Here is a 23,461-nt window from a genome sequence, read left to right on the forward strand (position 1 = left end):
GTAGTATTTTGTCGCAAAGTCAAGTTCTTTAATGGATTATAAAAAGTGCATCGGTTTTTTTGGCGATAGATTTAGCTTGCTTAGGCATTTTTGTATTACAGAATGTCAGTAGGCTATTTCTAAAATTCAAATTGTTGATCTTCAAAAAGACCACATTTATGAACATAAAGTATTTTATAAGAATTATTGAAATACGTAACAATAAATAAAAAAATGGACAATTTGCGATAAAAGTTACCGCTGATCAAGTGGGCATTGTGGCATTTTGTCTGCTTTTATGGGTTAATATGGTTTAATTGAGTCGCAGTTCCTGATTTACAATGCTTCCACGACGATTTTTACAAAAATTACTTTTAAGAAACACAAAAACTTTGCAAAAAGCCATAATTTGACAAATTTTGACTTTATTAAAAATTTTTAATTTTATTGTAAATTTTAACTTTATTTTAACCTATAAACTTCTTAGAAACAGTCCCCTAGGTGCTGAAAACAACTTTATTCTTTGATTTGTGGACAGACGAGGTCCTTAAAAAATTTTAACTTTATTGACTTTTGCGGGCCCTATAGTTATAAACTAACACTAGGACAACAGGAGGACTCGAGAGTGGGCGTAGTCGGAGTCAAACATTTGGTTTGAAGGCGAAATCGGTACTCGGTACTTGAGTAAGTTTATCTCGTTCACCACGTGCGGAAGTATTCAACCCTATACTAATACACATGTACGATTTATAATATGCAATCTGATACTGCGCAAGTGGACGTCGAACATAGTCTTAAAAATTAGTAAAACGAATGACATTTAGTAACTTTACCAATACTGTTGTAATATACGCGATATGCAATGTTTGGTTTAATCCAGTAGTTCAAAACTTTCTTAATTTAAATCACCCGAGAAATTACAGATAAATTGTGGCAACTCCATTTTTGTCGACTTTTTTGTTTTTCCCTTTTTGTCAACTACTAAAATCGGTAACTTAATTATGTAGCTATACTACTCACTCACGCTGCACACTTTTATTTATTTATTTAGGTGAAGTAATGTTCTTTCTATATCCTACGCTATGATGGCGGCCTTCTGTTAATAAATACAATTTTAATAGTTAAAATAGTAATACAGAAAATACAAGCAATCCAACGACTGGGGATTTACCCAGGGGGACTTGTACAACATTATGTGATAACTTTGTCCGCTAAAATGAAAACATATTGAATTATTATATATAATTGTATCGCAAACCAATAGTTTAACAAAATAAACAAACCAATAGTTCAACAAAATGAGAAATATAACATAGGTATGGATATAAATGTTTTAAATTTACTAATAATTAACATCGCTGCGTCCTTTTATTTTCAAAAAATGAATACAGCGATGCAATTTTAAAAATCGGCCATTCTTTGCCCGTGGATACGCTTTTTTTTGTTCTCCGTTGCCTTTACTAGAGCGTCCTTGATAACCTATAATAACATGTTAATGCGTGATTTATAGGTGGAGTAACTTAGAACCGTGATTGTATGTCAAAAGCAAACGGTCAGTATAAATAAGATAAATATCCTAACCCGGTCACGGCAACACTTTTTTACTCAAAAATGTTTAGGTTAAGAAAACATAAAAGATAATCAAGTTTTAGTTATAAGTTTAACAGTGTTACTGTTAACTTACTTGAAGGTTGCTTGACACGTTGAAGTACATCAGCTCTTTAAGTCTGTCTTGCTGTAGCTCACTAAAACCGCTTACAAGAGCCTTATAAGGCGTTCCGGGTCCAAACATGGCAAAATCGTTAAACTGGCCTTCGGACGAATCTGCACAATGTGTAATGTGAGTAGCCTAACATAATTAAAAAAGTCCAAGTTGAGCTTTAAAAACTATAAGTACACGATTGACTTTACAGATATACTGTAAAAACGATTGACATATCGTAAAACAGCAAGTGACTTTATCAGTCAGCACATTTATAATCCAAACACGTGTTTGTGTACATTAATTATTAAGACCCTTCCAGGGTCTATACATCAGTACACCACTCTTGATCGATTTAAAAGATGCCACTTTTTTACCGTATGTAACTTTTGAGCGCGGTTTGTAGTCTTTGAGGTTTTTGAATTTCGTGTTTGAAAGTTGAAACCAAACGACGATAGGACACAATTCGTCGTTTTCGTCCATGAACACCATACATTCGGTGGGAGGAGATCTGGCGATCTTTCTAAAGTCAATCGATGGAAATTTCAAACCGTTTTGCCAGCAATGGGCTGCCGTCGCAAAGAGTTCCTGAAAGCAATACAGTTAATAACACACACCTCCAACCATTTATTTTTCTTAGGTTATCGAGTTTAGCATTAACTTAAAGGAATTTCGAGACTTGAAAAATCCGTTAACGTTGGTAATAGCTTGTTTAAGTTGATATTATATTATTCGAATTTTTTTTAAGGAGTTGTGTTTCTGCGGGTAAAGCATCAACATACCTGAAGAATGGTAAAAATCTTTTAAAATGAACAACCAAAAATTAGTATATATATTATCATCATAATCTTTATTTGTCTAGTTTCTAAATTTACTTGTTAAACTATCTGGATTCCACTATTGTAAACCTCGTATTTTTTATTTTATTGTTTAGTTCACTGAATAAAGTGATTACAAACATATATGTTTAACTCGACCACAAATAAGACCTAAAGAAGAATATTAAGATAAAAAGAAATATGTTTAAATAAATTATTGTTAAGCAAATTATCATCTTAAAAATAGAGTTAGCTCATTTATCATCTGTTTAACTTTTTTAGGGTTGGAAAAGAGTTACCAGGTTTGAAAAATCCTCGTCTGACGGTTGAATCGTAAAATCGGCAACAATCATTAGATCGACAGTACGCTGTGGTCGGAGGAGAACAACAGCAGGTACATTGTTGTAAAGTCCTTAAAGCGATTTAAAGGTAAAGTGAATCTCCAACAAGTTTTGGGGTTAAGTCTATCCGAACACATTTTTACGGGTTAGGCGTATCCTACGACAAAGTATGTTTAGAGACAAAAATCACAGCCCAAAAGACCTGCATCGATCATTGATATCAAATCTTTCTTGGTCGATATCTTTTGTTCCTCGTCTTTTTGGTACAACTTCTCGAGTTCCTCTTTGGCCGCTGCAACAAGAATTAACCTCAGCCAAATAAATCGTCGCTGTTGTCGATTTGGTAACATTTATTAAATAACACAAATTATAAGTCATAGGCTAAACCCAACACCTAACATCAATAATATCATGGGAAAGGTAACATACATTCTGTAATGTATTTTCTAACCTAGCGCGCACCGCGGACTAGTTTTCTTGGACTCCAGTGGTAAGACCGAAATTGGAGCAACATCAACAATGGAAAAAACTCAATTCGGATTTACACTAAGGTTAAGCCAACAAATAAGTCAAGGCCAGCCCCAAATGGACTCATCATATGTCCCTGCTGTTTGAGATGTTTTGTTCTTATACTCCTGCTACGAATATTTATTATGTCATTGGTCTAAACCAGTGGTACCCATTTTTTTGTAGTGACCGGTTATTTGTAAAGACTGACGATCATAGATCAAATCACGTATTGCATTAAGGATCACAGACCGGGCATAAAAGTTTTATGTAACGCATCTGGCCCAAAGGCTGTAGCTTAGTAACCGCTGGTATAAACTCTGAATGCCCATCAGAACCCATACTCTAAAATACAGTATTTAGAAGAACTTCGAAAGACCAAACACTTGTATATAAAAAAACGAGTAAAGTTATTTGATTTTGTAATGGATTAACTATCTATTAGCAAAATATTCAAAAACGACGTTAATCAGAAACTATAGCATATTTGTTTACACGTTCGCTGATGATAAACAATTCAGTTGAAACGTACGAAAAGAGGCGTATCGCCTATTAAAAAAATAACATTTTGCGGTGAACTTTAAATCGCATTCTTACGTCCGACAAACTTAGTTCCACCGAAAGGATTGAGTTTACGAAATGGCAGTGGGTCGAGATTTTTGCAGAAGTTGAATACCGTACTTGTTCGCCAAACCACACTGACACGAGATGACAAGAAAATATCTCTACGAAAAAAATGTTTTTAAAAAAGGAGGTAGCATATAACACTACCAAGTCTAGGCCGCCCTGGGGGCCACCGACCAAACATCTTTAACTTTTGTACCAAATTTATTTTGTATAAAATTCGGACTTGAGCAGTAAGACCGAAGTTAATACAAAATCAATGTCGAAATATACACAGTTAAGAATAAGACCAAAATATGACTAATACCTTAAAGTCGCAATAACGTCCATATCGAAATCAAATCATAAGTCGAGTCAATGATTTTAAGTCATTACAACACTGAGAACATAGATTATTGTGCTATATTTGATGTTGCTTTTGTAGGTTTTATTGTGTGTACCCAATTATTCGTCTGTAAGTTATATACAATTTGTAATTGTGATATAACACTCATCTTTAATTAGATGTGGATAGCCTATACGTAATTACATTGCCAAACTAACAATTAGCTGAAAATCACAGATCAAATCACTTTTAAATAATTTACCAGCTATACATTTATGCGCCTCTTTGCACTATCTGTTAAATGTTTCTATTAATCCCAAAACACTGCCTGTGTAATGCAGATTATTCTACAAACTACAATGAAGGTATCAGTGAAAGTATAAGGGCTATTTGGCTACGAAACATTACTCGGTGAGGCGGGTTTCTAAACATTGTGTAAGTGGAGAGCGGCCAAAAAAGTTTAAAAACCATGTAACCAGTGGTGGGATTCAATTTTGTTTTGTAAACTGGTTGTATGACAAAAGTCATATTTCTTAGGCGGTTCTGTTACAAAACGTCATATTTTTCGGCAAATAAACTGATTTTGCACTTAAATGGACCAGATTATTGCTACAGTTGCCGAAAAGATGTTAACGAACTATGTAAACCGTTCTATACAGCTGGTCCTTTAAAATTTAAAATTACAAGTTTACATAAACTCCGATTCAAGTTTTCCAAGCATTTTGCAATGCTTTTAAAAAAATTGTTTTTACTTCAAGACAAATAGTAGCAAACTAACTTGAGCATCTGGTACCACGATTTAGTGCTATCTTCGGCTCCCCCACTCAACGGACCTGCGTTTACAAATATTTAGTTCATTAGAATTTAGGCACACTAGCGGTGTAGCTTTTTTTTTAAATAACGGTATGTATAGCAAGTATAGGTTAGCGTAGTATAACACCTGAAACTAAAATTACCTAAAGTTTCTACATCATTGTGCTTCTCCCCATCCATGTCGAAAGCTGTCTAAAATGAACAATTTTATACGATTATTAAGTTATTCTGCTGGATCATTAGTTCATTACAAAAACAAAGAAATATAGATTTTTTTAGTATTAAATGGAGATTAGGCTACATGTCGAAATTTAGAATCACATGTTTGACAAATATAGAAAGGTCAAGCGAAGTGATTCTTGATTGTTATAGCTAATGTCCATTTTACAGATAACCCAATCACTTTCCCATCAATACCTAAACACTTTTTTCATCAATATTCAAATTGTAACGATAATAGTCTATGCGTAAAAAATTGCTTGAGGAATCGTTGGTATCTATTTTCATCACTTGAATAAAATTAATTTTTTTTAATTTCTTTGAATTCATTTTATGTACCACAGCTTAAAACATAAAAGTACGCTACAGAGTATAACTTAATTTTGACCCCAGTTGGCAAACATGGTCAAATAAAAAAGCAGTTCACAAATGTAAATTATTTGCTCACCGTTTCAAGTAAATCATTTCGTTTCAGCAGTTTTTCATGGCCATTGTCATCGTTTATTTGCCTCTCTTAAAAGAGTAATTTAAAGTATAAATGTTTAGATTCAGAAATTTTAGTAAATTTGTTAGTAATAAAATAACTTGATGCATTGTCAGCTAATGCGATAAAAAACTCTAACCTGTTTCTATCTAAAAATATTGGTTCATGGGTTATGATCTGTTCGTTTGGTTTATGGCTGATATGATCAGTTAAACAACACTGCCATTCTGGCCGAGTGGGCTAGTTCGAATCACATCGCAGGCTATTGTCTTAGCTTTCAACACAAAAATATTTAATAGGGTGTCAGTGTCACTCATCTATCTTACCCTCTATAGTTTAAAATTCGGTATGTCACAAATTTGCAACTCATTTTTTAGTTTGCGCACTTGTACGTTGCTGTTTTGAACTAAGTAAATAAGTCCCATTGTAAAGTGACTTTTGTCGACCGACACGAGATTTTGTCGACCAACACGAGAAATATTCTAGAGCAGTGGTTCTCAACCGCCGGTCCGCTTCAACTTTCCTGGCGGTCCGCGAAATATATTACAATTTTAAATCTCAACTGCAAAATGCAAGATGTTGAAGGCTTGTCCATCAAATTTAGAACTTCGCCAGCTTCGTAATTTGCAGCATTGTAACGTAACATTAATGATCTACTGGGACTTTATGGTAGGCTACGTAATGCTACAAAGGTTGTGCACAACTGGTTAAAAGTAGGCTACAACTCGTTTAAGTTCTAAACTTGAAGACCATGTTGTATGTAAAAAAACTTTAATATAACCACATAACACATGATATCAAAAATACAGCAGTAAATGGCTTATAAAGTTCAAGTTTTCATTCTTTGCTTTTAAGTTGCATACTTTTGTCGTATTTACATTTTGGGTTGATTACGATATTTGAAGGTCCACCGGTCCACAAAATTTGTTTTGAAATTTTACCGGTCCGCAAGCTAAAAAGGTTGAGAACCACTGTTCTAGAATGTAGGCTAATATCGCTTACCGACCAAATTTAAAAATTCCTTGTCCTTCTCTCCCGTGCTTAATGGCGTTGTGTTTAAAATTCCTAAGAATGAACTGGTTATTCCTATATGGAAGTAGCATGGCAGTTCCGGGCATTTTCGGGCCAAGATTCCAGAATTCCATACTGAGCCAAAGTATTTCGGAGATATTCCAATCCCATAGTTGGGATACGAAACTTCATAAGGAGAGCATTCCATATATGCTATACGCAACAAAAACAAGCAAGAATTACTAATTTTTGCATTGTCATATTTATATATACAAAATGCTTTCAGAAATAATTTATTCCTGTATTTAGGCTAGCGGGCTACAAATCGCATTGGTTCTATTGCAGCGTCTGTTGTTGCCCGCGAACTCGCCAACATTATTGGTTATATAGTGAAACATTAAAGCTGTAGTCCGTTACACACATTGTTTTATCCTGTTTTAACGTTCGTTTTTTTCTCTTGTTTTACTTTATGTTTATCGTGCCTTTTCTGGATGAAGGCGACCAGGATAGCTCGCTGGAACGCTTAAAAAACACAGTAGCCAGAAGAGTCGTTTTTTTTAAATACATTTTATAAAGGGCAATTCCCTAAAAGGCATTAAAAGACGAACAAAAGCTGGATGTTTTGCATTTAAAATTGTGGTTAATCATGTTAAGTTTTTTCAAGGTACACTAACGGTATTTTACTAAAGTCATTACATCAGTAATCTTACCATGGAATTCTGAGGCGAGCTGAGTGTTTTTAACAACCAGAGAGACCACTAAAGGAAAAGGAACTCGACCTCCCCCAATATAATCTTGCAAGTCCGACTGACAAGTGGTCATGCGCTTAAAAACATACAACAAAAACAATGTGTTTACAACATGTAATCCCATTTATAATCAATAAACCAATATGGTTTTACGTACGTCTTTTCCTAAGTAGGTATTTCCCGTAGTAAGACTGAAGAAGTCACAGATTGAAACTGGTTGGTCAAACTTTTGCTTCGTCCTTACATCCGAACTATTTCAATTAACACTTCTTAAACGATTTATTTTTATTTTAATATAAGAAAAAATAGATCACAACAATTAAAAGTATTTTTTCTGAAAATTTATATTGTCGTATAGGCTAAGTGACGTGCATGAATGTCTTTATTGGTTATTGTTTCAGATTGTAAGATTAATAAGCGGTCGTTTAATAAAGGTGTTCAGCCGGATAGCTGTTTTCTTTAGGTGCGGGTATATTGCTTCTGGGACTCCAGAAATCAACTGTACTCAGAGATTTATGGGCCATTTTTAAAGCGAGATCTTCCTGCAGTTCCAACAGTTCCATTTCCACAACTGATGCTTCACTTACAAATGGTTCAGGAATCGGACATCCATCGGTTATCACATCAATCACAAACGGGTTTACAAAAAAGGAAAAACAAGGTTTCAGCATTTGCAAATCTTGAAACCTAGATTGAAATTCCCCAAACAGTTCTTGAAGTTTGCCTTTGTATTTTTTCACTTTCTCCTCTTATTTCCACATTTATTTTTCTCAGATTAGGGAAATGATCGAATGTTTTAAAACTAAATCCCTTTGAAAAGTCTGAGTTTATTTTGAAAACTAAAATTTTTTTGAGAAAGGTCTGAAACAAGGTGATATTTGCCTTGGAGTGCCAAGTTTAAGCTTTGTAAATGATGCATTACGTCAGTAAGAAACATTAGATCGTGCATCCACTCATCATCTTCCAGTTGTGGATAAGGTCAGTTTATTTCTTAAAGAAAAAAACTAATGGGCTCTAATAACTCAACAAATCTACTCAAAACATTGCTGGTCGACAGTCACCTTACATTGCAGTAAAATGAGACATCGTTAGGCTTATCTTCAAGATTCAAATCTTCAATGAAGTTTCTAAATTGTTGGTGGGTCTTGGGCATGTTTGCGTATAAAATTGACAATTTCAAGAACAGTTTTCATAACGTCTTCATATTTGAAATATTTTGCTGCTAGGTTTTCACGGTGAATTATGCAATGAACAGAAATAAAATCAGGGAAGTTATTATCATTTTTCATTAGTCCAATTAAACCTGCATTTCTTCCTACTATTGTTGGTGCTCCGTCTGTTGCAACACTGACAAGTGTATTTAGCGAAACTTCAGCATTTACTGAGATGCTGTCAATCGCATTTTAATATCTACTTCTACACCACGAATTGTTTCTTTTATTAAGTCCAACAACTCTTCTTTTACATCAACTTCATTGGAAACGTAACGAACAAACACAGCAAGTTGCGGATTGTCTTGCACATCTGTCGACTCGTCTAAAGCTAAACTGAATGCAGTGGAATTTTTTAAATCTTTTTGCAGTTTGTCTTCGACATCAAAATTGATCCGAAATACCCGTCTTTCAACTGTGTGTCATGAAAATGGAGTTTGCTATATTAGTCGCTGAAGTTTTGTGTTTTTAGGACACTGCAATCACCTCAGATATATTCTTCTTAATGAAGTCACCTTCTGAATATGGCATTTGAACCGGGCAATATTCCATGATACAATGAAACTAGCTCGAGTGGTTGTGTCAGCTTCCTTGCTGAATGTTTTCAACAGGTCCTGCTGGGTATTGAGGGAAGAATTTAGCTCATTAAGCTTATTCCTCCGTAATTCCGACTTAGGTGGGTAGTTGGTGTGAAAGTTTTTGTGTTTAGCTTCGTAATGGCGTTTCAAGTTACTGGTTTTGTAATGGTTGAGCGAAGCATGACAGATAAGACACACGGGTTTACCTCCATTATCAGAGAATCCTAACTCTACCTCCGATTCTTTTTTAAAAGTTTTATTCTCCTCTTCATACTTTCTTTTTTTGCAATTAATCCTTAACGCCATTTCTTCGCTAAACTCTTTTTGCAATTATTAGTATAACCGTAACCAAGACTTGAAACTAGGTCAGCCCTGACATACAGCTTCAATTTGACCGTTTACTTAACCACAGTGTACAATAATGTACTTTTCGGAGCGTGATTATTACTAACAATCAATCGATTGTTACGTGTGATAGAACGCATTGTTTCATTATCTCTGATCAACAACTCGTCAAGGCCGGAAAAATGCATGTCTAATTCATCAATGCTAATTCATTAAAGAACCGCAATCGAAGGCTTAGAGAGCCACAGTTTGGCCACCCCTGTTCCTGGGCATTGTTCGACAAACTCTTTTTTGTTAAAAAAGCCACAGCGTACAACCAAACAATTAATATGGACAGCTTAATCGTATTAGGCTAAAAATCTCACACACCCTGTAATTGTTAGAGACGCACCAGAAGGATTTTACGCTCGCAAGAGTACCCAAGCACAAAGCCACCTGAGCAACAATTTTACAATTAACATATAGAGGTAATGCCTTATTAAAATCATGTACTATGGCCACTTGGACGTATGCTCTCTCAAAACGGATTTTAGGTAAATTAATGAATATGGTTAATTCTATTTTTGCGCTTTGCGGTTGTGTAATGTTGGTATTGTTCACACTTATTCGACTACTGTAATTCACACTTCTTCGACTGCTGTTTACCAGCATTGGCGCAAATCTATTTGATGCTTGTAGGTCAGACATAGAGCTTTCGAGTAAATAGCGCCAAATTGTTCGCTAATATCATATTGACATGTGGTCAATACGTTACGCCTCCTCTAAATAAAATTTGGGATTTTAAACCAAAAAAACACAAACATTTACGCGTTTTACTCGTTTATATTTTAACCTTTCTTCGACCGAAAACAGTAAGTTTCTTAGGTTGCTTGTTATGAAGTCTAACTGTTACGTAGCTTGGAACTTTATCTCCAACATATGTTGTTGTTTGGCGGTGCAAGCGATACAAGAACATAACTTTGAAAAAGATTCTTTTGACATTAACCGCTTCAGTTACAATGTATTTAATTTATAAGATTTGTAGGTCAATAAAAATATTTCTTCATAATAATCTAAATATAATCGTAATTATTAATGAATTTGAACAGAATTCAATGCAAAACTGGAAACGGTTTTTAGAAAAGCTCAACATAAAACCGTTATTTACAGCGTTTAAGAATGTTACGGGAACAAAGTAGTTGATTCAACTTACGCGAAAGAAGCCAAGTTAACAGGATCAAAACCTTTGGTGAGCAAGTTTGTCTGCGCTGCTTTCTTTAAAAACTTGTGAAATACTTTTTGGGACGAACTTGTCAGTCCCTTATGCACGCATGCTGATTCCAAATACCTAAAGTCGAACAGAATACGCGGATGTTGTATCATGTTAAACAACAAGATAACGACTCTATATTATATTGTAGTGATTTAAAACCGCGAAACAATAATGCTACGTGGAAGATTGTCAAGTATCCGCAAAAAAATTATTAATTAAATAACCACTGATTTAACAACATAATTGACGGCAGAAACGTTTTATAAAAGTCATCACCAGTTTTAATGTTTCCTCATAATTTGCTTTATTAATTGTTATGTGACAAAACTCGTGAAGTGACACTTAAGAATACAATTGGGTGAGCCGGTTGCTGCTTAAATACGAGTCCGAATATTACTTTCATTCTCATTCAAACAGGCTTAGCTATCGCACTCTGGAAAAAAAAAACTGAAAAGCAAATAAATCGTTGTTGTGTTGTTTCTTTTAATCCATTCTTATAAATCCTGGGTAGTGTTTCGCAAAAATATTTTAGTGTTGGCTCCATATGCAGTCCAGTTGAAAAACACTGCTATGTAGTGTATCTTGACAAACTATTTCAAGCTGTGACAACAAACGAAAGCAAATGTATATCACTGTTCAATTGTTCCAAAAATGGTTCACATTTCTATTTTTTCAACGTTTCCCAAGTAACTATTTGCAAAAGAGTTGTAACAACGTTTCTAATTAATTTATTTTATTTTACCCAGCAGAACCGGAGAGTGCAGCGATGTACGAAAATACATCCATTAGACCTGCATCCTGAAAAGCTTCCATAAGTCCTGCCATAGCAACAATTGCTCGGAAGCCTCCTCCTGATGCACATAGGGAAATAACGGGAGTCTGTAAACGGCAACATCAGTTCACTATCACGGAAATTCGTAAAGAAATACAAAATTGTCCAAAAACGTTGTCTCCATGACCCAATGATGTAAGATTTTTATCAGTCCGTGTTTCTGACAATATTCTCAATTTTTGAGTAAATCGGCGATTGAAACATTTAGAATCAAGTAAAGCTTATTCAGTCTTAATTACTGTCAAGCATCAAATGTTTTCTACGTATAGAAGTGCCCTTGTTTTGATAAATCGCGAGCAACATCAAGTTTCACACTGTTTTGGAAAACGGAAATTTACGAAGCCACGGCAAATCTTTTTTAGGGGTAACTTTAAATATTCAAGTGACCTCGTCCAATCCAAGTGGTGCTTCGTGGCCGAGCACATCTTGAAGGCATTTGTGGACGATCGGCAACCTCTTCATCCTAAACTCACACTCTTCGTCGCAAAGTCCGAAACCAAAACGAAAATCAGGCTGCAACCTATAATTTATAAAAAAAGACTTCAATGTGACGTCGGGTTGACCAAATAGATTTAACGTTATGTGTAGGTTAGGAGATTAACTATCTCACTTTGAGTCACCAAAATATCACGAATGTTCTGCTAAATTGTGCACTATGCAGTTAATGAAACATAAAACTATTCGACCAGCATATAAGTATCGTTATTTGGCAAAAATGCGATTGCTCGCTCACCTTTAAATAAAGGATAATTATATTAACCCTAAGAAATTGTCATCAATTTTGTTTTATTAGCCTAAAGCAGTGGTTCTCGACCGGGGGTCCACGGACCCCTGGGGGTCCGCAAAACGTTTTCAGGGGGTCCGCAAAAACTTCTAAATATACCTATATAAATTAAATTACCGCTGGCATATATACCTAATCACAATTTAACATGTTGAAAATCGCAGTGAGTGTGACGTTGCACTTTCATTGTGATGTAACACAAATAGATTGTAAAATGGAAGGCAGCTTTACAACAATTCATATGTACTGGATTTTGGTTAATGCTATCATTTGCAAAGAATATGGCATTGTGTAAAACACAACCACTTGCTTCGTAGATGCAGCAGCAGAAATCACATTACAATAAACGTGTCATAAAGTAATTTGTTGTTGTCTGTTACTTTACTCAACACAAGGTTGACTACGTAGATATAACGAATTATTAAAAAGAACTAAACGCAGATATTACACTAGAAAAATGTAAGGGGTCCACGACTATCAAAAAGCATCAAAAAGGGGCCACGGGTACAAAAAGGTTGAGAACCACTGGCCTAAAGTGTTTTACGAATGACTATAACGAAGGATGTTGTTTTACTTTAAAAAGTCTATTGGCAAACAATAAATATGTTACGTGACGCGTCATCACTGATAACACTTTTTTTTCTTTCTCCTAATGTTGATCATTTTGTTATCATAGGGAGGTTTTATTGGTTAAGATTTTTACCTTTTTTGAACTTTTACTTCAATGTCGACTTCACCATGCTATAAAAACAATAAAAAAGGTTGATTTAGTAATCAAAATCTAAATTAAAGTTTAGTAATCCTCGAGTAAACCTAAAATGGGCATACCGATCCAAAAACAAGTGTTTTGGTTTCAATAACATCTGGAGTCCAGTTGTAAACGTTAAACTCCTTCGTTCCCAGGCCGTCGGCAAACAAAATGTCGCTGTCGTAGAGTTGTACCTTGACCAAACATGGCGTCGATTTTGGTTCAAAATCAGGTGGAACGACGAAGTTAAAAGTCTCGTTAATTTCTGTGGTTGGTGAGTTATCGTGTCCTGATGTCTTGAATTTGTTTGGAGTTGGCAATGATGGTACAGATACGACAATGAGTGGGTCAGGCATATCGACTGAGTGAAAAAATAAATTTTTGTTAGATATGTTTATCAACGACATGTATTGTAGTTTTCAAACACATAATCATGAACTATGTATGATGAAGTATGTACTTACTTGCATCTCCCAGAAAGCTGACGGAAATTTCGCGGCATCTAAGCACAGTGATGCATACAACCAGTTTGGGCTGAAATTCAACCTGAAAAGAAATTTTCAGTCACGAGGTTATTTAAGCAAAACAGTAGAAGATAGGCGGATACTTAATCACTATAAGGAAATAACTTAAACCAGTGTTTCTTAAACTGGTGAATGGTTCACCCCAGGGTGAATGAAATTTTTGCAGGGGTGAACCAACTAAAAGGGGTGAATAAGGGTGAACGAACGTTCAGGAGCATCCTATAGTCACTATAATAAACAAATTTCTGAAGTAAATCGACTACAACTGTTGTTTTTTGGGTTGTTTTTTCGCTTATTGTAATAGTTAAGTTGGTTTGCACTGAGTGTATAAGTTAGGCCTACCATATGTCCTCTTTTCTCACGAAAACTGAATGGTCCCTCGAGGTCGCTCAAAAATGTTCAAATGTCATCTTTTTCGCATTTCAAGTTAGTTGCTTATACTACTTTTAACAATACGTTTAAGCTATGGGGGGCTCCAAGCAATTCGTAGTGGGAGGGGGCGAGCTCTAAGTTAATATTTAATTATTTTGCAATGATTTTAATAGTTTCGTTTTGGTTGTACACCACTCCTACAGCGCTGTACAAACTCTGTTTTTGCCAACTACATTACAACAGCCCAAAAAAAAATTGCGAATCTTCTGTTATCTAATTTTGTTTTCTTTGTTGAGCACAAAGTCTCTTTGAGTGCCATTGCATGTTTTCATTTTATCGACCGCCCTATTTAATTATAATTTTTCTAACTTATAGATAAACGATAAAAGTCACCCACCGTTTGAACTATTTTTAACCATATTTTATATAATTGGATAACAGGATAGCATCAGGGGGACGAAATGTTTTACGAAAAGCCTTCTGATTTAACAGTTTAGCGCCAATTCAACCAATTAAATCCAATTTTTGTGTCTCAGTGATATTTCATTGAAAATGCCGAATTACTTTTCGTAGGGGGTGTGCAAGGCATAGGAAAATTACCGAAGGGGGCCGCTGCTGAAAAAAGGTCTGGATATGGCACGTATTTCTTAAACGTTTCAATTCTATTTTCGTTTTACTTGCAGACAAAAAATGTCCTCTTTTTTAGATGCTAAAAATATGGTAGCCTTAGTATAAGTACAAAAATTCATTGACTTTGTTTGGTGCTTTTGTTGCTTAATATTTCTGGACTCGAAAAATCGTAGATTTGTAATGGTAAAACTCAGCTTGACTTGATCCTAACAAAAATCGAAACAATCTAAGTCATTTTATGCTGTTATATATAGACGAGATAGTTTTATCATATTATGAGACAAGGGCGAATGAAATCTGGAGATAGATGCTAGGGGTGAACAAAAATAAAAACGTTTAAGAAGCACTGACTTAAACTACTCTTTATTGCAAACGTTATACGCTTTTTAACAAAGATTGTGAAGTTTAGTTATCAATTTAGTGATGCTTTACTTATTTCAAACAATAGATACCCGGGGTTACCCAGACAACATGTTTTTTACGATATTCAGTTTAAATAAAAAAAATAATCGTATTTTTTGTGGGATTAAATTCAACAAGAACTTAAATTGGGTAATGCTATATAACCCCACTTAAGAAACAATCCTGATTCGCTAGGGAGCGTTTACCGTTGAAAGAAACATCCTCGTACAAAACCTATATGAATTTAGTTAATATAGCAAACGTAAAAGAACCTGTCCTGTCCAATTCAACTCTTAAAACAAATATAAAATAACTCTTAACTAGGTAAATGTGCAACTCAAATCTTAAGTAAATATGCAACTCAAAGTATTATTAATTTTGAAGTTTGTTGGACTGTAAGTGATTGGCGTAGAAGACTCAAAAAAGTTAACCTAACTTTCTCCAAGTTTTGAAAACATGAATTAAGAATAATATAAAATGTAAACCATGTAAAATATTCGCACAAAACACGATAAAATTAGAATTCGTTGCTCTTGTCAATCCAAGTAAATAATTTTAGAGATCCTATCTCTACAATAATACGCACCTTAATATCATTATATATTTTATGAAATTTGTTTTCCTTTTCTTTTAGATCAGATAACGACATTATTTGTGAACAAGTTGGTGCTCTTCACAAATCTAAAAGTCTCTAGAAATTATACCTTGAATTTTCATATATTCTTAACCAAACTGGTCTAAACTAACCGCCCAACTGTATCCCGAGATTTAAAGTAAACCGGATACAATGTTTATCCCTTCTCAAATGACACTACATCAAGCGACGCCATCTGAAACTAAATACATAACTCAAGACAACTCACGAAGTTTGAACAATGACTTTACTGTACTTAAATCAGCAATAACTTTACGTATTTCACAAAACATATTCATTATAGCATCCCGATATTTAGGTAAACTCGACGGACTGCCTTAATATTTTTAAGCATTCTTGTATCTTTCTATTTTTTTATTTCGCTTTAGGGGTATTCTGTATAGGTTCCAAAGAGCATAGGTTCCAAGAGTTTTAAAAACGTGCATTATATTCGGCCCTCTCAACTATTGTATATTACCAATATCTGCTTGTCAGCTCGCGCTCGCATGGGCATCAGACAGTATCCATTACGGCGTTCAACGTATTTTGTAAGGATGTCATCGGTTCAACTGAAGTAGACACATACAATATCAAATAACCCTCACATCTTTTCAAAAAGTAAGCGATACCCCGGTGGTTGATGTTATTTTGAAGTTACACAACTATGGTCAAAACGTTCGTTTTCTGCGTGATTAATCGTCTGTCCAAAGTTCGCATATCGATTACGTCTGTCTGTTTTTTTGGTCATATTAGTGCCAACTTCCCGGTTTACGTCACGACGATTAAAGTTGTCTTTTCTGTTTTGATGATTGTGGTGAAACACCACCGTCGCTGAGTTGCAATGTCTAGAAAATGATTATCGTTTATTTCAGGCCCAGTCATGATTTTAAGCATGTTTTAAAAGTGAACAAAATCATGGTTGCCAGTTAAGATTTTTTTAAAGCCAAATTTGAAAATTTAGGCTTTTTTTGAACCAAATTTCATTTGGATTTTTTTTTGAAAAAATAAAATCCAAATGAAATTTGGCTTTTTTTGGCTTTTTTCGTTTTTTTTCAAAAATGTCATGAGTGTTATGTTAAAAAGATATCAAACTAACGCAAAAAGAGAAAAAATTTCCAAAAAATTTCAAAAGAAAAATTGTCAAAAAAAATTTACAAAAAGAGAAAAAAATTGTCAAGAAAAATTTACAAAAAAATTAAGAAAACTGCCACAAAAAGAGAAATTCAATGTACCAGCATGACCATTTAATGCATTTTTTATTTATTTAGGGAAAAACATAGACTTGTTAGAGTTTGTAGTAGATTTGGCTTTTCTTGGCCTTTTTTTAGAGTAATTTTGGCTTTTTTTATTTTTTCTATCTGGCAACCCTGAACAAAATCAGGTTCCTTGATTGAATATTCGGTCTGTGTCTTTGTGTGTTGTTCGATAGTTGTTCTTTGTACGTTGGGCTATATACTGGTAGATAGTGGTAGATCCTCGATAAAATATTTAGTTTTTTTTTTCGTTTTCGGTGTGAAGTTGCAGCTATTCAGGGGATTTGGGTTAGTGGTTTCTGTTAGGAGGACTGAAATGTGAATCATCTGTCTGGGATTCCTAGGATTTCGCCACTTTTAGGTTATCATACATTCATTCAGCCGACTTTGTAAACTCATTAGGCAGTTCAAATTGCATGTGATTGAACATATGATATTTCTACAAATGTAAATTCTCCTTTATACCTTCTTAGGTTTTCCACTTTGAGTAGGATGTTTGCAAAAATGTAGTTTTTTTAATGCTAAATGACGTCAGGGTGATGTTAAGTTAATATCATTACACTCGAATGCACGTCGATAAACAACCAGAGCATCCGTTTCCTTATTGAATTATAAGATGTCAACTACGGTACCAAGAATTTAAACCATTTACATCAAATCCTATAAAACAAGTCATTAAAACAGTTCCTTAAGCACTTACTTAGTTCATTGCAAGAGTGATATTGAGGCCACTGAGTTAGGGTTCTGGTGTATATAAAAGTTTTTGGGTTTGGATCCGGCCATACAGGTCATAAGTTTATTGCAATGTGATTTATTTAAACAGAAAAATTTACCTCGTTATTTGTGTGAACTAAAGACATTTGCTGATTGTCAAAAACTCCTAAAAGGCGCAAAATTGACAAATTTAACTCGGTCATGGTGTAAGATATATTTAACAGCTACAAAAAAAGATGGACTAGTTTCACAGAATTCCCCAACAAAACCATTTTCGCACTGACAACGGTGACCGGCTTTTCTGTTGTGACATTCCCCGTCATTTTGGCAGACGCTCCTATTATAGGTTGATGGATCTAAATAGCAGATTCATCGTTTATTTGAAGAGTTATTAAAAAAAAACATTGTCATTCAGTTTTACTCAATACTCACACTTTTAGTAATTCGTGAATACCGAAAAACATGTATTATTTCCCAAACTACTTACTGAACGCTGCTTGCCACTCCAGGTTGATTTTTGACTGTCCCCAACCGGAGACATAATCAGTTCGAATAACAACTGCTCTAAATCCCCACAAAAGTATAGAGGAAAGTTCAACGGAAAATGTGTCGGGCCAAGTCGGATCTCCAGTTGCAGTTGCCCTGATTGCACTTGCAGCTGTTGCATAGCATCGATCGTACACCACATTCACTGTGATTCTGTCTATGCAGTAAGCAGGGTTGGCAGCGACCGGGTAAGATCCCATCTCGATTTCTGGAACGTGATTAGCTTGCTTGAAAAAACTTTAGAATTATGGACCATGAAACACGATGTTGTAACTAACTATGTAGAATGTGTCAGCATGAAGTAAACTATTAAAATACGTATAATATGGTCAGCCTGGAGTATTTATGCGGTTTACACGAAGACAGTATAACCACAACATGTTTGATCTTCACAGGCCTATAACAGCACCTTGTCCTGTTTGGTCAGCAAAAGGATCAATAGTATTTTCCTCACAGAGCGACCCTTGATATCCACTGGCACAGCTCCATTGAACACCGGTGACGGGAACATGTTTGCAAGTTCCTCCATTCTTGCATGGGTTTTTCAGACAGCTTTCTAGTTCTGAGAACATGCCACAAAATAAACATTTAGCATGACAAACGCAGAAAGTTAAAAAGCATTTGACGCCTGTTACCTGTCTGGCAATACTCGTTGTCAAATGGCCTATTACAAATGCACTTATGGTGATGACGCGTGTTGATGCACGTCAAGTTGTTTTCACAAACGTTTTCGAAACTTTCCAAATTATCTGGAAATGTGAATAAAATATACCAAATGATATTTAGACATTTTTTTCGTTTATATAGTTTATAAATCATGATTCAAGGAAAGCCCTTAAGTTTTTCCATCTTTAGTAGTTAATATAATATAATATATGAAAAAAGACCGGCTTTCCACTGTATTTCTAGTTTTACACCTTGTATTTCATTGTTATATCACGGCCGCCTTCACAGTTATAGCTTACAATAAAAAATAGTTAGCTATCGAAAAAAGGTAATAAGCATCGTTGTAGCAAAAAAATTGGCGGAAGAAGACTAACCGAACAAAGCTATCCAGTCAAGCGTCAAAACCATTCTCGCGGGACTGTATCTTATCTTGCGTCTTCTTATGGCGTGATAGTAGTGTTTGTTAAAGTTGTGAAATTCGACTGTAAAGTCGTTTGGGTGATTTCCGAGACTACGAATCGTTCCAAACATCTCATCCGGGTAGTCATAAAAACATCTTTCGAAAACCCGGTTGACATGGCGTCGTCTAAAGTGATCTTTTGCGCTTCGGTTTTGGTGAAATACCACTGTCGGTGAGCCAGTAGCGGTATCTGTCATTTTATAAAATTTAGATTAATTACGGTATTTTTTATACAATTCTAATAGGAAATCTACAAGATATATAGACACCATATATACCAGGGGAGGGCAAATGTATTCAATGGAAGAGCCTTTTGTAGAAAATACAAGCACCAAAGAGCCTCAAAATTATTTCAATACAAAAACAGTAAATAATGCGAGGCCAGTCGCAACAATAACAGAATTGTAATATAACAAAACAAAACGGTAATAATCAACACAATAATAATAATAACGGTTATAGCAAAATAACACGTACAATATTTATTAATATCAGTCTTTTGTTAACTAACTCTTTGGACTATGTCTAGTGTTACATCATAAACGAAATGCTGGCCTAAATAAAGAAAAGAAAAAGAGAGAAACGTTTATAAACGCTTCTCGTGGTAACCTTTACAATTTTTTGGAAATTTAACGATTCAACTGGAAGAGCCGCAAAAAACATGCCGGAGAGCCGCATGTGGCTCGCGAGCCGCAGTTTTCACACCCACCCCTGATATATACAGTTTGACCAATAATTCTTACTCCTGTACATTTTTGAAGTGTTGTAGGCCAGTGTTTTTCAAACAGGTGCATGGTTCACCCCAGGGTGAATAAAATTTTTGCAGGGGTTAACCAACCCAAAGGGGTGAATAACGGTAAACCGTCAGAAATGGATGATAGCTCTGCAGTAAATTAACTACTGAACTGTTGTTTTTTTGTGTTTTTTTTTGGTTATTGTAATAGTGAAGTTGGCTTGCACTGAGTGCATAACTACCAAAATTTGGTAACTGTGTGTTTCTATAGTTTTGTAGTAACCTACATAAAATAAAGCATTCAGTACAAAATCAGTGTGAAAGTGTATGTAACGTAAATGAAGTACCGCTTAAAGTTTGTTTAAAGAATTTGCTACAATTACACAACGTTAAGTTTCCAAGCCTCGAAATGACTAACATTAGGTTCCAGAAAATCATTTTGAAGTTAATAAACTTCGATTTCAGTACAGCGGTACCAATCACAAAGATCGTGTACACACATCAACGTAGTCGTGGTATTTACCAAATTCGCAGATTTTTCCTGGTCGACCTTCAGCACAGTGGCATCCGTGTGCAAGTTCTTGGCATGTTCCCCCGGCCGAGCATGGGTTTTCAAAGCAATGCTTTATTACTAAATAAAAAACATGTTAAAACTTCTGATCTTAAGACTGTTTATTTATTAAAACAGAAAAAACATAAAATCATTTCTTAAAATCTTTCAGAAATATATATTACGCCTATAAGGCATCGTCAGTTTCTGTACAAAACTAACATATAAAAATGCCAATATTGGAAGTTAAAAAGTAAAAATATAAAATTAAAAATTGTAGGATAGCGTCAGATGTCAGATGCAAAAGCAACAACTAGCGAATGGCATCAAGCGACAATGTGAATAAAACGGAAAGAACGAGAAAAAACACGCAACTGATAAGCATGTTATCAAACGTTGTCGCAGAGCAATCATTAATTGAAAGAAATGAAACAGGACAAAAACAAGCCTTGAGCAAAAAAAATTTACCTCACGCGTGGTAGTATCAATTTTTTGATATTTATTTCGGCTTTAATTTTATTAAGCCATTTATCTTCAAAAATATCCAAAAGACTGACTGGCGGCATTTGTACAAATACAACAACAAAACATTGGTGTAAGTGCGGCTTTCTTTGCGGTGTGATAGTATGTTGATCTGCATAGTGCCGTAAGAGCGCATCTCGGTCGTTGTTGGCCGAATAATCAAATGTCTTCCAAGTTGCTCGATGAGCAATCCAACGAGTGGAAAACTTGGTTTTAGTTTTACCGACAAACTGCTTGTCACACTTCTTGCAGGTGGCCACACAAATGCCGTAATGGCTACACGTCAAATTTTGACGTAGCTGCGCACTACCTGTTGGTGCACTTAAAACAGTAGTGTGTGGCACCATGGTTTGGTGTTTGCCAAAATTGCCACAAAGAGCACATTTACCAGATGGACTCGAAGAACCAATTTTATTGCCAGTCTGCATCCTCGGCATTCCTTTAAAATTTGTGAGGAAATGTGCCAATGTGGGACCCGGGCGGTCTTTTGTATGCGATGCAGGCAAAAGGCTCCATCGCTTTATCCTTTTGGGTTAACGAAATGCGAAGGAAAAGCGGTAGCCCAAACAATGCGATGGTGAGGCTTAGTTTTAACTTTCGGCCCAAAACGTTCTTCCCAAAACTCTGCGATGTGAAGTACGTCCTCAGTCATTCCCCGATGAAAACCAGAAACGATACATTTTTGCTTTAACCTGTTAAGGCTGTTTTTGTAGTCCACATCCAATTCGTTTAAGCGTCGCATGCGAATCGCTTCGCCAAAAACAATAGATTTAAAAACTGATGGTGGGTGATGTGACGAACCAACCCGCTTGCCGTTGGTTTAGTATAATCTCTTGTAATAAAACCTTTTGGTGAGCTTTTTGTCATAATATGATTAACATCGAGAAATTCCAAAGCCTTTCCTTCTTCTGCAGTTGATACCTTTCTATACAAACATAACTTCGTACTATACAGGTTGCTAGCCTATATGTTTTTTTACAAAGAAAAAAACACGGGGCCGTATGGGATCTCTAAAACTCTAATATTTGCACAGTACTAAAAAAAGTATTATTAAATTGACATATCTTTATTAAATTTAAAACATTGTGTTAAGCATTACGTTTTAAAGTTAAAAAAGCTAGAAAATACTGATTTCTTCAAAATCGAGCTTTTTAAAATGAACTAGAATTACTTTTAATTATTGGTATTTACAATCAACCTAATTTAATCGTAATTTATTCTTTTAAGAATATGAATGGTTAATTTTTGTGTGCTAATCTTTGTATGATTTAGCATGACCAATGCCTTCAGATTGTAAACATCACCTACACGTCGTTTCGAAATGCCGCTGGACAAAGTAGCAAGTTTAGTAAAATCCGAATTAGATAAGAATTAAAATTAGATCACACAAGCAATTTACGAACAAAACTAGAACTATCTAGTTGTCCGAGTCTGTAACTTGGCGCTAATAGCGATTTAATTTCAATTGTACATCGGGCGTGAGCTTTGGGAACAGCAAATTTTTTCTCAAAACTACAGGATTACTACGTTACTAGGTAGTTACATAAACAGGGACAGTATAGCCCTTATCCCTCCAAAAAAAACTCTGATTTCGCCAAGATTTTATATACCGGTAATATTTAGTGCTTTTAACTTACGTTTTTCACACCTCTTTCCCCAGTGTATGTGATAGCACGAGCATTTTTGTTTTTCAAATCCGTTCACACACCTCCAAGTGTTCGGGCAAGGAGTATCCAGGTCACTTTTTGAAGCTGATAAAGTGATATCAGACCAACAATAATTAAGATCCCAATTTATTTACGTTATATTATATAAGGAGTTAGATCATAAAATAGCGACCCTTCTAATTGAAATGTTTTATAGGAAAGCTAAGATTTCTACTAAAAATTCGGCCACTATTACTTTGATTCAGAAGAAATAGTAACAATCAATGTTTTATACGAAGAAAAGTCTCTCACCGAACATCGCTCGCCAATAAAACACAAGGTTAAAACCCGTGATTGATTTGGATTTATATTTTTCTGACGGAATAAATTCTTGCCGTGAAGCCCCATTTACGAATTTTGGTCACTTCCACTTTCAGCCTTTTGTCCCAGAAGCCAAGATGGCGCTTGAGAGGTGCCTTCACTTTGA

At 35.1% G+C, this 23,461-nt stretch overlaps 1 protein-coding gene across 1 annotated transcript; it reads right to left on the reverse strand.

The window, feature by feature from the left end:
• Positions 1–1,059: 1,059 nt before the first annotated feature.
• On the reverse strand, positions 1,060–16,032 carry LOC146164552 (cytosolic phospholipase A2-like). Its single transcript, XM_083382151.1, has 19 exons — positions 15,837–16,032; positions 13,787–13,868; positions 13,403–13,683; positions 13,278–13,315; positions 12,178–12,310; positions 11,701–11,837; positions 10,899–11,033; positions 7,730–7,823; positions 7,534–7,648; positions 6,815–7,036; positions 5,777–5,841; positions 5,253–5,301; positions 5,075–5,129; positions 3,945–4,072; positions 3,043–3,132; positions 2,799–2,911; positions 2,059–2,269; positions 1,664–1,803; positions 1,060–1,458 (listed from the first exon to the last, which is right to left on the reverse strand). The coding sequence occupies exons 1-19, from the start codon at positions 15,897–15,899 to the stop codon at positions 1,381–1,383; spliced, it is 2,229 nt and encodes a 742-aa protein (XP_083238277.1). The 5' UTR covers positions 15,900–16,032; the 3' UTR covers positions 1,060–1,380.
• Between the last annotated feature and the right edge of the window lie 7,429 nt (positions 16,033–23,461).

The sequence above is a fragment of the Ascidiella aspersa genome, chromosome 2, assembly GCF_963924565.1.
Source record: "Ascidiella aspersa chromosome 2, kaAscAspe10.2, whole genome shotgun sequence".
Taxonomy (NCBI): Eukaryota; Metazoa; Chordata; class Ascidiacea; order Phlebobranchia; family Ascidiidae; genus Ascidiella; species Ascidiella aspersa.